At 39.1% G+C, this 14,032-nt stretch overlaps 1 protein-coding gene across 2 annotated transcripts in view; it reads right to left on the bottom strand.

The window, feature by feature from the left end:
- Positions 1–13,298: 13,298 nt before the first annotated feature.
- The window catches only part of tmem81 (transmembrane protein 81), a 6,210-nt gene continuing 5,476 nt past the window's right edge, over positions 13,299–14,032 (bottom strand). Inside the window, exon 5 of one of the 2 annotated variants that reach the window (XM_008404287.2) lies at positions 13,299–13,451. In XM_008404287.2, the coding sequence (XP_008402509.1) occupies positions 13,320–13,451 (132 nt within the window). In that variant the 3' untranslated portion in view covers positions 13,299–13,319. The remainder of the gene's footprint in view (positions 13,452–14,032) is intronic. The other variant, XM_008404288.2, reaches the window with a different exon arrangement.

Here is a 14,032-nt window from a genome sequence, read left to right as displayed (position 1 = left end):
AGGATGTTGAGGAGCCAGCAGGCAACGTAGTCACGATGATGTAATGTAATCTGTGATCTTAATGTAATCTGTGATCTTAATGTAATCTGTGATCTTAATGCAATGATCTCCGGTAAGCAAACGGAGAGCACATGGATCTGACATGACAGTTCAACCCATTAAGACAAACTGGACGAGTCTTTGGGGTTGAAATGCACAGAGAAAGACGAGGTCACTGGATTTAGGTTTGGGTTCTTTATTCAGCAGAGATACTTGAAGATGAAACATTCACTGACCTCTTCCTGAAGAGGTCAGGAATGCGGACGAGCCTCAGCTTCCTGGTGCTCCGTCCGAGCACAGGGAAGTGTGTAAGATAAAAGGAGGATCGCTTAATTTTCACCCAGGTTACTTTGACCTCATGCTTCTTTTGTTAAAGTGATCCACAGCTGCTTGTGACGATAGATTTTATGAGAAACGCAGAACTATAGGCTTAGTTTTTATATATTTAAATAAAATATTGTCTCAAGGACATTGCCATGTTTGCACTGACATGGGCTAGGTGCTGCAGCGCTAGCTCTGTCCAGCCAAAAAAAAAAAAAAAAGTTGTTTGTGCTGGAAATGTAAAACCAAAAAACTGCAAAGAGCTCCAGTTTGTAACTTGAGCTGTTGAAGGTTAGCATCAGGGTCAAAACATTTTCTCAAATATATTACAATATAACTTAAAGCCCCTCACTTTAAATAATTTATAATAAATAAAATAAGTTAATAAATAATTTATAATTTACTAATTAGTTTTAATTTATCATCAGCTCCTGCTAAGTGTGTTAGCTCCTGTTAATGGTGTTAGCTTAATGGTTTTAGCTCTTGCTAAGTGTGTTAGCTCCTGTTAATGGTGTTAGCTTAATGGTGTTCGCTCTTGCTAAGTGTGTTAGCTCCTGTTAATGTTGTTAGCTTACTAGTGTTAGCTCTTACTGAGTGTGTTAGCTCTAGCTAATATAGTAAACAGTAGATCACAAGCCGATCACATTTGTTTGTTAGTTTCAACAGGTTTCTTGGTTTAACGGCACGTTTGAGGCAGCTTGTGTCAATCCAGATGTTTTATGCATCAGATGGAAAAAATGGAGGTCAAAAGACAATAAAAATGCTATTTCTGAAGTAATCATGAGTTTTTACGTACCACAAACAAAATGTTTTAGTTCAATAGTAAAATTAGAACATATTGAGGCCAACATGCTCAACCAGACGTGGAATACTTTACAGGCTGGCTCTACTGGTGATTTATCATTGGGGGCCAGTTACAGTCCATGTTGATGTCCTGAATTATTTAGTTGTTTCTCTGCACCAACRCAGCTGAAATAATGGATGAATTACTTCCTCCGCCAGCTCAGAGTTTGAACTGGATGATTGTTGATCACTGCCTCTATTTTTGAGCTTTCCTTTTGCCTGTCTGTGTCAGCTGTGATGCATTGACCAGTGCATCATTTGATGTCAGAAGGAAACACTGATTTATAAAAAGCGCCGGCTCTGCAGTGGGCGGTGCGAACTGAGAATAAATCACAACTCTTTGCTGTGCGGTGTGACACAGTTGTGGGCTTGTTTCAGTCTTTTATAGTTGCTTTTTAGCAGCAGATCAAGGCCTTTTATAATTATTATTATACCATTATTATAATAATTATTTATACCAGATGACCTAAAATATCCACCTCGTCTGTACCTGCTTTTCCCTGTGGGGGTGTAACATGTTGGAAACACGGCATTCTGGGAGATGTAGTCAGAGGAAAGGTTTCAGCAGCTCATCCCCTCACAACCAAACAGCTCAGCTAGGTTGGTGACTTCAACTATCTAACTCACTCTTTGGTTACCTAGCAACAACCTGTTGAGTAACTTGTGGTTACCTAGCAACAACCTGTTAAGTAACTTGCACAGCAGCAGTTTCAGGTTTCACCACCGTTCCTCATAACTGCTTAAAAACAAAAACAAAAAATGTTTTGGAGGGAAAACTGTGGATGAGATCAGAAAAGCTACCCCATTAGTTACTTATTTTATTATTTTATTGTTTTTTCACAAAGACACAACAGTGAAATTGCCAATAAAATGTTATTGCTGGGCCACTAGAAAACACACACACACACACACAGAGAAAGTTTGGTAGTATTTTAGATATGTTTTTCAGCCGTTTCGTCCAGCTCCAAGTTTACCCAACATGAACATTTTCTGAGAAAACAAATCTCAGGGAGAAAATACTAAACTGAAACTGGAACTTTAACTTTGCTACATCGCTAACACACAGCACATAAAAACCAGAAACGCATACACGCATTCATTTTTCTACATTTACAAACTGCTGTTGGGCTTTTAATTTCAACTGATGCATTTTCTGGAGGGGGATGTTTGAGTCGGTTATTACCTGATTAGTAATAAGACTGACATATTTGAGAAAAGTCCCTGGGAGGTCATTTAGGAAGCAAAATGAACATTTAATTTCCAGTTCCAGCTTATTCACACCTCCCAAGAAAACATGTGATCTAAGTTTTGAATGCAGTTTGTTGTTTTTGTAGTGGAATTAGAAATGCTGGTGTGAGGTTTGCAAACCGTGTCGGGGAAAGAGAAACATATTGTTTTGTCAGACTTCTCTGTACACACAGACTGACAGTTCGGTTGGTTTGGACTCAGCTGTTGGGAAGGAGGTCAGAGAGGTGAGTTCAGGGTGCAGCCGAAACCGCAGCTGCTCCGGCTAATCAGTCTGTTCCGATAAATAAATGAAAAACGAAATGATGAACAAATGCTCAACTCTTTTCACTCCAACTTTTAACACAATTTCACTTCAAATGTCATCTCAAGGCACTTTAAAAAAAAAAAAAGAAAAATCTAATGTTTAAATACAGAGTCAATTCCATCCGTTTTCTTTCACCCTTGTCCCTCAGTGGGGTCGGGAGGGTTGCTGGTGCCTATCTCCAGCTGGCGTGCCGGGCGAGAGGCGGGGTCACCTGAGCAGGTCTCCAGTCTGTCACAGGGCAACACAGAGACACACAACCATGCACACACACACTCACACCTAGGGGCAATTTAGACAGACCAATTAACCTGACAGTCATGTTTTTGGACTGTGGGAGGAAGCCGGAGTACCCGGAGAAAGCCCACCATGCGACCATGCAAACTCTATGCAGAAAGACCGGGGCCGGGAATCGAACCCAGAACCTTCTTGCTGCAAGGCAACAGCTCTACCAACTGCACCACTGTGCAGCCCACCAGAGTCAATTCCATCGAAACTTTATATAATTTTAGTATTGAATAAAGATAACGTGTGTAACCCTTCCATGACTCAGCTGTTGGGAAGGAGGTCAGAGAGGTGAGTTCAGGGTGCAGCCGAAACCGCAGCTGCTCCGGCTAATCAGTCTGTTCCGATAAATAAATGCACAAATGTCAGTTTGGAAAGACATGCAGTCTTACTGCTGACGTAGGACCAAATCTTTCTCAAATGCAATATCAACATTTAGAAAATAAACTAGACATTTTTCACATTTTATAAGTCTAAAATACTGTAGTAATCTATTTAAACTAATAATTCTGCTGCTTTGCTTCTTTTTTTTTTTTTAGAAAATGTCAACTTGCCTTTCCTCTAAAGTCATGACTCAACAGATGTTTGGCACAGTTTACCGTCAGCTGCTCCATTTTATCCATGATTTAGCAGGAAAAGTGCACCAGATGTTTTTGTTAAGGGAAATCAAACCAAACCAAAAGTTGATCATTGAATCCATTTTAAATGTCACTTTTACCAGAAAGACAAGAAAATGAACTGGATGTTTTCTGTCACATACAGTTACATAAAGTTCAGACTTTATTTAAACAATCTCCCTATCATAGTTTAAATATCTTTGGCATATTCAAATTGTATCATATATAATTTAAACAACATCTAAGCAAGTCTGGCAAAGAATTGTTTATGTCAAAAATGTAGATTTCAGGTTCATAACCGTACAAACACTGCTCTTAAACTAGCACAAGTACAACAGAAATGTCATTTCTGTTGTACTTGTGCAACAGAAATCAAGGCCTTTTATAATTATTATTATAAAATAATAATTATTATTATTTTATAATAATTATTATAAAATAATAATTTTATAATAAAATTATTATAATTTTATTATATGACGACTGTGACGACTTTTATGAGTCGTCACATAAAAGTGACGACTCATCCCATTTCCTCAATCGTTCAACACATAATTGACCATTAGGTGGCGCTGCATTGACAAACGTTTCATCCCTGATGGTGAAAGGATTATTAACTGAAGTTACAACCAGGGTCGCAACTACATATTATTCAGGTAAATGCGAAAACATAAATCCCCCCCGAACCCCGAGACGAAGACACGTGAAAGGTAAAACTCGCTACATTTGCCCCGTTATGTGCGAGAGGTGAGGGAGCGTAAGGCGCGCTGAAGTGAACCTGAAGACATCATCTGCGCGCCGCCCCCTCCAGACGAGGGCCGGCCCGTTGCTGCGATACGTAACAGCGTCCGCCATATTGAATGTGGCATCTCTGCCAGTAAGCTAATACAAGTGAATGGACCGAACTTTAAGTTAATACCTGCCATTGACACATTTTCTCACACACATTAATATATTTGGCAATCAAAGAAATTACTAAAGACAGAGGTTCTAACTTTTGATGTGATTATTTAATTGTTTTGGGGCATTTCTGAATAAAGAGCACAATGTTTTATTTGATAGAAATTATTCTGATAGTTTTTATATTGAAATTGATGAACAGACACACTTTTACAGTGTTTTATTAAAGAATATATTTACATAATTCCATAATTTAATGTACATTTAACATTTCAAGACAAGAAACAAATAATTTTCCTGTATTTTTTTTTATAAAAGGCTAATAGATTAGGCTTTTCTATTTGGGTGTGTCCCAAATAGAATCTATAGATTAGAAAAAATAATCTATAGTTTATTTTTTTTCCTAATCTATAGTTTAGGAAAAATTAATGTGATATATGCATATATGCCATGAAAACAGAAGGCAATCATACGTTTCACATTGATTGTCTCAATAAAACTGAAATATTTTAATCCTTTATTTTCCTTTATCCCCAACTGACAGGGATGCATAACAAAACTAAACTGTAGATCACATTAATAAAAACTCAGAAGAAGTTAGTCTAACAAAACCAGTGAATTATGAGAGAAGCTGTAATTTGATATTGAAACCAGCAATCAGAGTTTTATTTTAGGGAAAATGTATGTCAGCTTCATGTCTTATCCTTGTCTTAAAGTACAGACTCTGTTTGGCAGTAACTAAGAACAGAAATAACCATGAAGAGGAAATATATGTGAGAGCAATCAGGAGCCATGGCAGGCAGGGAGGCGTGAATGAGTGACAGCATCACAAAGACGAGCGGAGAAAAGGAATAAAGTGACTGACTGACTGCTGCCCTGGGAACGAGAGCACTGAGGTAAGAAGTTGAGTCTAGAAAAACGAAATGATGAACAAATGCTCAACTCTTTTCACTCCAACTTTTAACACAATTTCACTTCAAATGTCATCTCAAGGCACTTTAAAAAAAAAAAAAGAAAAATTAATGTTTAAATACAGAGTCAATTCCATCCATTTTCTTTCACCCTTGTCCCTCAGTGGGGTCAGGAGGTGCTGGTTCCTCTCCAGCTAGCGTGCCGGGCGAGGGGTGGGGTCACCCTGGACAGGTCGCCAGTCTGTCACAGGGCAACACAGAGACACACAACCATGCACACACACACTCACACCTAGGGGCAATTTAGACAGGCCAATTAACCTGACAGTCATGTTTTTGGACTGTGGGAGGAAACCGGAGTACCTGGAGAAAACCCACCATGCACAGGGAGAACATGGAGACTCCATGCAGAAAGACCGGGGCCGGGAATCGAACCCAGAACCTTCTTGCTGCAAGGCAACAGCTCTACCAACTGCGCCACTGTGCAGCCCACCAGAGTCAATTCCATCGAAACTTTATATAATTTTAGTATTGAATAAAGATAACGTGTGTAACCCTTCCATGTTCTTCTCTGGTCCAATAGTTTGACTTCACAACAGACACATTCAGATTCGTTGTATTTATTCTAAGAAAAGAGAAAATCAAGTTGGTGGTTAACATCAGTCCAGCATTTTCTGCCTCTCTACATTAAATAAAATATAATAAATAATCCTAAACAAACCAACAGCAGTTGACATTTGTCAAATTAAACAGCTAAAATGGACAACATTAATAAAGATAACAGTTAAAAACATACACAAAGGCACCGCAAATTTACTCGTGGCTCACTGCATATTATTAAATTACCCTAATGTTAAAATATAATATTTGTAAAGAAAACGCATAACGGCAACAAAAAAAGGGGGCGGAGCCTTCAGTTACCGGTTACTATGGTAACCACCAACCGTCAGGAGCAGCATAGCAGAACTTGATACACCAATAAACGACTGAAGAAACGGCTTATTGACCAAACAAAATATATTCAGAGAATAAATAAATGTGACCAACTTCACATTTAAAATATTATTAAAATAAAACCTTGTTTCACATTAATAAAAAAAATAAAAAGGACCTATCCAAACCAGAGGTAATCGCCCCCTAAACATAACAACTGGTGGCGCCTTCCTCAGCAGCAACAGCTGCCATTTTATATTCACTCTGATTATCTTGACTGCATTAGTTTCATCTGAAGCATTTAAGTGAGACAGAAAAAAAACAGGAGACGGTTATACTGGTGTAAACACTTTTTCTTGACTCTGATGAAACCAAACTTGTTGAAACAGTAGAAAGAGGCAATTTGCAAAAAAAAAAAAAGAAAAAAACTAAACATACAGCATACAGTGGAAAGATCTTGCTCCATTTTCATGGATGGCAGAGGTTAGTGTTTCAGTGAAAATGTTAAACAATTTAGCAACAAAACAAACACTTCCAGTGAATAATACATTTGTTTTCAGAGGGAGGATAGATGTACATGTGTGACCCCAAAGGTTAGTGGAGATATTCCCCTGCATCTTCATGTGATTTTTTTTTTTTTTTTTTTTTTGTACTGTCCAAGCAAACACAGTCTCACTGAAGCGGTCAGCTCTCAGCAGTAGCTCCAATATATAAATGTCAGAGCTCAAGTGAAATTAATTTAAAGTGCTCAGCCATGGCTGTGGGACACACACAAATGGGTGCAGGGAGACTCCCCTCTGTGCCCGTGTCCAATTACTGAGCAGGTGCACCTAACAGGTCTTTAAGAAAAGGTCAATCACCATGTGACGTGTGTGTGTGCGCGCGTGTGTCTGTGTGTGTGTGTGTTCCCAGTCTGCCCTCAATTTCAGCCCCAATCTTCAGTGTTTTCTTTTAATCTACCTCAAAGTCAAGCCAATACCAGAGATGGCTACACAGAGTGTTCTGCTGCTTTAACGCTCGGTCACATCAAATTTAGCAACATGTAGCCAGTAGCCAACAAACAAACACGCTTCACTGGAGCTGGAGCTCAGCAAAAACTGGTTTTATTCTTCCCCATGATGCTCAGCGCTCCACTGGAAACAAACTAAGTTCAAAGTTCAACCAGAATTTTCTATAAAAATGCATGTAGTCATCAGTTAGTGGGTGCAGACATTCTCACATCAAAAGCAACACATGTTGTCACACAACAACATTCAAACTGAATAGAGATAAGGTATAGGTCATAAAATAACAATAATCCTCTGTTATTAATCTGTCATTGGAAAATGATACATGCAAAACAAACCTGTTGGGATGTCAGAGACGTGGCAGGAAGGACATTAATCTGAGCGCCAACACACTAAACAGGCAAGCTGTGACGGATGACCTTCATAATGAACACCTCACCGTTCCTTAACCTTGTCTTTAATTCAATCTCCTGGCTGACATTAATATTCCAACAATGACAAATTAATTTATAAAGCACATTTAAAAGACAATACTGATGAGTATGTCAAACCAATTGAGCAGTAATGAATGCAGAAAATGTTATAAGAAAGTAAATAAACAATTAGTAGGTATATCACGACAATATTGCATCTTAGAAAGATGGAAAACTGTAAGATTAGTGGAGGCTCACAGTTATTTTACTGATATCTCTTATGATGTTCCAAAAACATCAGGATGTTTTGGGAATTAAATTGAAAAAGTGTGTTTCACTTTAACTCAGATGTGGTGAATTAACCAATCATAACCATCCCTTAATCCCATAATTCAATTCAATTCAAATTCGGAAATACTTTATTGATCCCAAAGGGAAATTAAATAAGTTACTGCTTAGTTAGAAATAGTGTTAGTAATCCTATCTGAACAGAAACAGGAAAAGTTTAGTCTAAGTTTATTACAGAGTGTCTTGTTATGGCGTGTGGATAAATATCGGGTTCAAACATTAGGTGGGTGTAACTTTTCTACTATTTCAAATCTAAATTCTGCATAAAAATGAATCTTCCCGAATGGATCACCTTGAAGAGAAGTTGCATTTAAAGACGACTAAACAATAAAATGTGGGGTCAAAGTACTTCAATGCAAAGTCTCTGTCCTTTTACCAAGATGCTCTAAGGAAGCCAGTGAGATAAATACCAATCAGGACACCATGAGTGCCGGTGCATTCCCTTTCTGTGTTATTATGTTGAAAGAGGACAGCTGGGAAACGCTGCTATATATCCAGGGCATGATTACAATTCTGCCTGCAAAGAAAATGCATCATGAAGCATCATTAAGGCGCATCGGTTGGCCTCTTCCAGAGGTTTGAGTGTGACTTGAAGGAGAGCAGTGAAATAAATGGCTGCTGGACAACTAGGCAGACCTACTTTACTGCCTCTGCTAATGATTAGTGCATGAAATGTTGCAACATACTTCTGGGATTGCGAGGAACCGTCTCTGGGTGCGTTGCTATCATTCTGGGTAGAAACAGTTGTTTGTCCTTCTTTATTTAGAAATCAGTTGAGGGCTGCCCCACACCTAGAGGAAGATCAGCTCTTACTGCGGAGGAATGTTGGCTTACTCCTCTTTACAGAAATGCTAATGATGTTAAACATTAATGGCCTATTTAAAGCCATCTCTCAGAATCCCAATCAGATTACATCCAGGCTTTGACAAGGTAACTCCAAAACATTCTTCAGGCTTTGGGTATTTCAGATTATTCTGCAACTTAAACCAAATGTACTTTAACCTAAAGAGTAAAAAACCGATAAAAACTTAGTGCTTACGGGTTCTGTCTTTCTATCTGTGCGACATTTTTGAGTACATTTGTTTAATTCTGCAGTTTTGGGCCTAAAACCACCTCAGTGCTGCCCTCTTTGGGTTGAACAGTTGAACATTTGTAATGGAAACGCAGCTGATGCTACAGCTTGGATATTGTTTACGTCACACAGCGCCATGTTTGGAGATAAAACTATCTCACTCAGACACACGCCCCCTGGTGGCAGGTCAGGAATTACATGTCGCCACGAAAGCCTACAATAACTCATTAAAAAGTCGTTAAGTTTACAACAGCCCCGCCCATCTCTACACTTGACCACGCCCCTTAGTGTCTCTTGGCTCCGCCCATTTTGGACATTTTCCAAACATGGTCTCCACTTTAATCTCACAAACTTCTGCCTGGAGGTTGTGTTTCAGGAATATCTCTTAGCGAGCTGAATTCACGGCTCAGTCACTTATAAAACCTTGACCAGGTTAGATGTCATCCATCCAAACTTCTGCTTCTCTGGTTCTGAACTAAAACTGAGTAAGAAGTGGAGCAGATAAAACCTGTTTTACTATCTCATCTGTTAGTTTTCACAACATATTCCTCCAGCTGTCCTAAAATATGGCTGCTGTGAGGAAACCATGTCAGCAGAATCAGCCACAGGTGGCGTGTTACACTTTAACGACACAACTTGCATCATCCTGGTGGCTCCTCCTCAGACATCAAGGCAGAGACGACTCACAGGTTTACAAAGTGGAGATCGCAGAGTTCTCCATTTTTCTGCCATCTGGTCATCTGGGCGTTGAAAATGGTTTTTAAATAGTCTGGCAGTGGAAACGTTAGTCATCACTGTCAACATTTTAAATGTCTTTGCAGTGACTAATGAGTTATTCACCAAAACGAGAGTCATCTTTCTAAACACATTCAAGAAGAGATTAGGTAACACTTTATTCGAAGGGGGTGAATAAGACTGTAACAAACGTGACATAACACCTGTTATTAACATGAATAAGCCTTCATGATAAATTATGACACTCTTAATACAAAGTTGACATTATTCAAAATGTCTTTCTTATGACAACTTGACTTTAACCAATAAATCATTATTGTTATAAATTTGTTATAAAAGTATTACTGATTGCACTTTAAAAATTAGGTAACTTTATGTTATTAAAGGTAAAGTTTAAACAGTAATGATTTCTTGGTTAATGTCAAGTTGTCATAACAAAGACATTATCAATAATGTCACCTTTGTATTAAAAGTGTCATAATTTACCAAATGACGCTTTAAGACAACAGTCATAAATATTCATGAAGGCTTATTCATGTTCATGACAGGAGTTATGTCATGTTTATGACAGTCTGATTCACCCCCTTCAAATAAAGTGTTACCAAATTGGGAAAAATGAAAATACTTGACAACATGTTAGCTTTTCTTTTAGGCTGTCCTTATTCAGTCTTCAAATAAAGTATTTCCAGAGATTCTAACTCAAAGTGTTTCATTTAGTCAGAAACCTGACGTGGCAGGTACTTACACTAAAAACTTTAAATCACATCTGGATAAATATTAATGTAATAAAAAGTAAAATACATGGAGAATATGACAGGATTAACATGTGAATAAACAGCCAGTGAATGCTGTGACCTCTCTGCCTCGTATTAATTTTAATTTCCACATGAACAATAATAATTGAAGCTCTCATTTCCCAAGAGCTTATTTAGTGCTTACTGAAAGTCTAACATATGATCTCCTCTGTATTATCCAAAATGCTTTCAAACAGCAACATTTCCGTGTGTGTGGCATCATGTGTGTTTTAATGCTGCAGTGAAACGCTGATTAAACTGCCCTGGAAAGCGATTACATCTGCCAAAGTGGTGTTTTTAACTAAACACACAAAGGGAAACGGCGTTGTTCAGGGATGAGCTCGGCGACTTCCACGAGAAAATAAATGAATTATGATGAGCATATATTCATAATTGCATTGCTGTTATTTCCCTGGAGTCGCTCCTCCCAAAATAACTCAAACCGATGAGTCTGTCGCCGTAATCGCCTCTTAATCTCCCTCCCTGTTTAGGTCTGGAACCGCTGGGATGATGTTGACTTTCACCTTGTCTGGGCATGGCGACCTGTTGCCTCTTTGTCATCTTAATGAATGAAAAAGTTCCAGATTTGCTCGGCTCAAGGTGGCAGCATGTTGGAGTCTTTCTTTTAACTTTACTTCCTCCATTTCAGGCAGAAAATGTGTGTTTTTTGCACCATTGTCCTCTCTACTTTAGGATGCTGAGCAGCTGGAAGGATTATAGCTGATACTTTCTTTGCTTTTGGGAATTTGTTATGATGACGCATAACCATAGCAACAAGGTGGTTTACAACCAGGAGCAGCTGATTACCATCACAAAAACTGAAATAATACCTGAACTGAAGACGCAAAACCCAGATGAGTTGAAAAGGAGGTGCAGTGATTGCAGAGGAGAGAAAGAAGGAGGAACTTCAGACTCTGTCCTCCAACAATCATGATGAGCAACGGGAGTTCGCTGGCTAACAGGCTGGATGAACTCCAAGCCCTAAGCACGACTCAGCCAGGGCTTTTAAATGAAGCATTATGTGTTTTACTGAGACATGCTGGCGGATCATATCCGCTCCTCTCTCTGCCAGGCTTCCTGACAGAGATTTAAAGAGTGAGAAAAGAAAAGGAGGTGGATTAGCAGTGCTTACCAACAACAGATGGTGTCATCCAGGACACGTTACGGGGAAGTGTCGTCTCTGCAGCCCAGATATTAAACTCCTGGCAGCCAGTTTCCGTCCCCATTATTTACCAAGAGAGTTCACCGCTGTAGTTTTGGCAACTGCTCACATTCCAGCCTCAGCTGTTTCCCACAATGCATCTGATGTCATCAGTTCAATGGTTGCTAAGCTGCAAGCACAACACCCTGATGGCTTGGTGGCAATATCTGAGACCTCGATTATAAATGTGGTGTACGCACAAAACCTTTCCACACAAAGGTTGTGATGTATAAAAAATCTAACTGATTTTTTTATATCAGTTAGATATAAAAAATATTAACAGCAATAATTTGGGTTATTTAGAAGAAATGTTACATTTTTCAAATCAGTTTCAAGCTAAATATTTCACTTGCTAGCTAAACATTTAAATATTAGCTTGCCAAAAAATTTGTTAACAAGCTAAATGTTTAGTTGGTAACTTGCTAACTAAGTATCCAGGTCAAACCTAAATATTTAACTTGCTAATAAAGTATTTATAGGTCAGACTTTCAACTTGCTGGCTAAATATTTAATTTGGAACCAAATGTTTAGTTAGTTTACGTAATATTTAGCTTAGCATTAGGTTTCTTGTATTAGCCGTTTATGGTTGAATGTGGTCGCATTGAGGGCAGAACATGGAGCTTTTATTAAAGGTTGAGGTGCTGCTGTGATTTATAAAGGAAAAACCGCACTTGGTTTTATGAATCCTGATATTTTTGCACTTTTGGGTGTGCATGTACTTTCCCTCCAGATGATGATCATCCACGTCAGTTTTAGTTTCATTACAATAATTCAGAGTTTTGTTCCTGAGGGCATTTGCGAACCGTACTCTGGCTTTATGTTGTTTTTGGAGGAATGGCCTCTTCCTCTCTGATTGGCTCTTTCACTGTGGATAATGAAACTCCAATCAGCATCTTCACAAGGCCTTTTGCTCTTTTTCTGGGATTAATCTGACATCTTTTTAATACATACAGTCATGAAACGTTTCTCCTGCATGTGACTTCTTCAAGAGTTTTAAACAGTCTTGAACGTGTGGAGCGTCTCTTCCTGGTCTGCCTGCTGTGTTGCATAAGTCCATTAAGGAGCCCCATGTTGTGCTTTTCTGTATTCTCCTCTTTATTAACTTGGTTCCTTTGTGGCAGCTGGATCACGCTGAGCCGTACCGTCATGATGTGGGAGGTGATAATTGATCTGCGTTGTCACGCTTCACTCAGGACTTTCCTGTTAGCCAACGCTGCCATCTGGTGGAGAAGAATATGGCCGCAGTGATTACACACCTGTACACCTGCAGCCTTTTTAATATTTTACCTGATATAATAAAACTGCGCTGCTCATCCATACACAGAAATGATTGTGTTTTGGAAATGTAGTTTTATTTTACAATATATTTTTCTAACTGCGTCATCTCTGTCTTTCTTTCGTGTTTCTGTCGTCTGCAGCATACTCTCTTGTAGAGGAATATCAGTCCAGTACAGAAGCCTGTCACGAAGAAACAAATCACCACCTGCGTTTTAGACAAACACAACAAAGCCTGTTGAGTCAATAACCTAACAATCAACAATCTAAACCACCTTCAAAACTCTCCCTCACTCCTTTAAGATGCTGAGCTCTCTAGCTTTAGATCCATTTTTATCTCTTCTTCACTCTCTAAACCAAACTGCAGGTATCTTAACTATATTTGGACTCTACAGCTGTCGGTCCAGATCAGCTCCTTCGGGTCTGCATGTCTCCCTCTCTGTGTCAAAATTTAGTCTAAATTGTCTTCAATGCAGCTGGAAAAATAGAGATAGAGCGTCTTCCAGAATTGCTGGAAATCATTTTAAAGATCCATCCATTTTCTTTACACCCTTGTCCCTCAGAGGGGTCAGGAGGTGCTGGTGCCCATCTCCAGCTAACGTTCCGGGCGAGAGGCGGGGTCACCCTGGACAGGTTGCCAGTCTGTCGCAGGGCAACACAGAGACACACAACCATGCACACACACACTCACACCTAGGGGCAATTTGGAAAGGCCAATTAACCTGACAGTCATGTTTTTGGACTGTGGGAGGAAACCGGAGTACCTGGAGAAAACCCACCATGCACAGG

This window comes from Poecilia reticulata, linkage group LG2 (genome assembly GCF_000633615.1).
Source record: "Poecilia reticulata strain Guanapo linkage group LG2, Guppy_female_1.0+MT, whole genome shotgun sequence".
NCBI classification, from domain to species: domain Eukaryota; kingdom Metazoa; phylum Chordata; class Actinopteri; order Cyprinodontiformes; family Poeciliidae; genus Poecilia; species Poecilia reticulata.
Note: the sequence above shows the minus strand (reverse complement) of the source record. Positions and strands in the feature narration are given on the sequence as shown.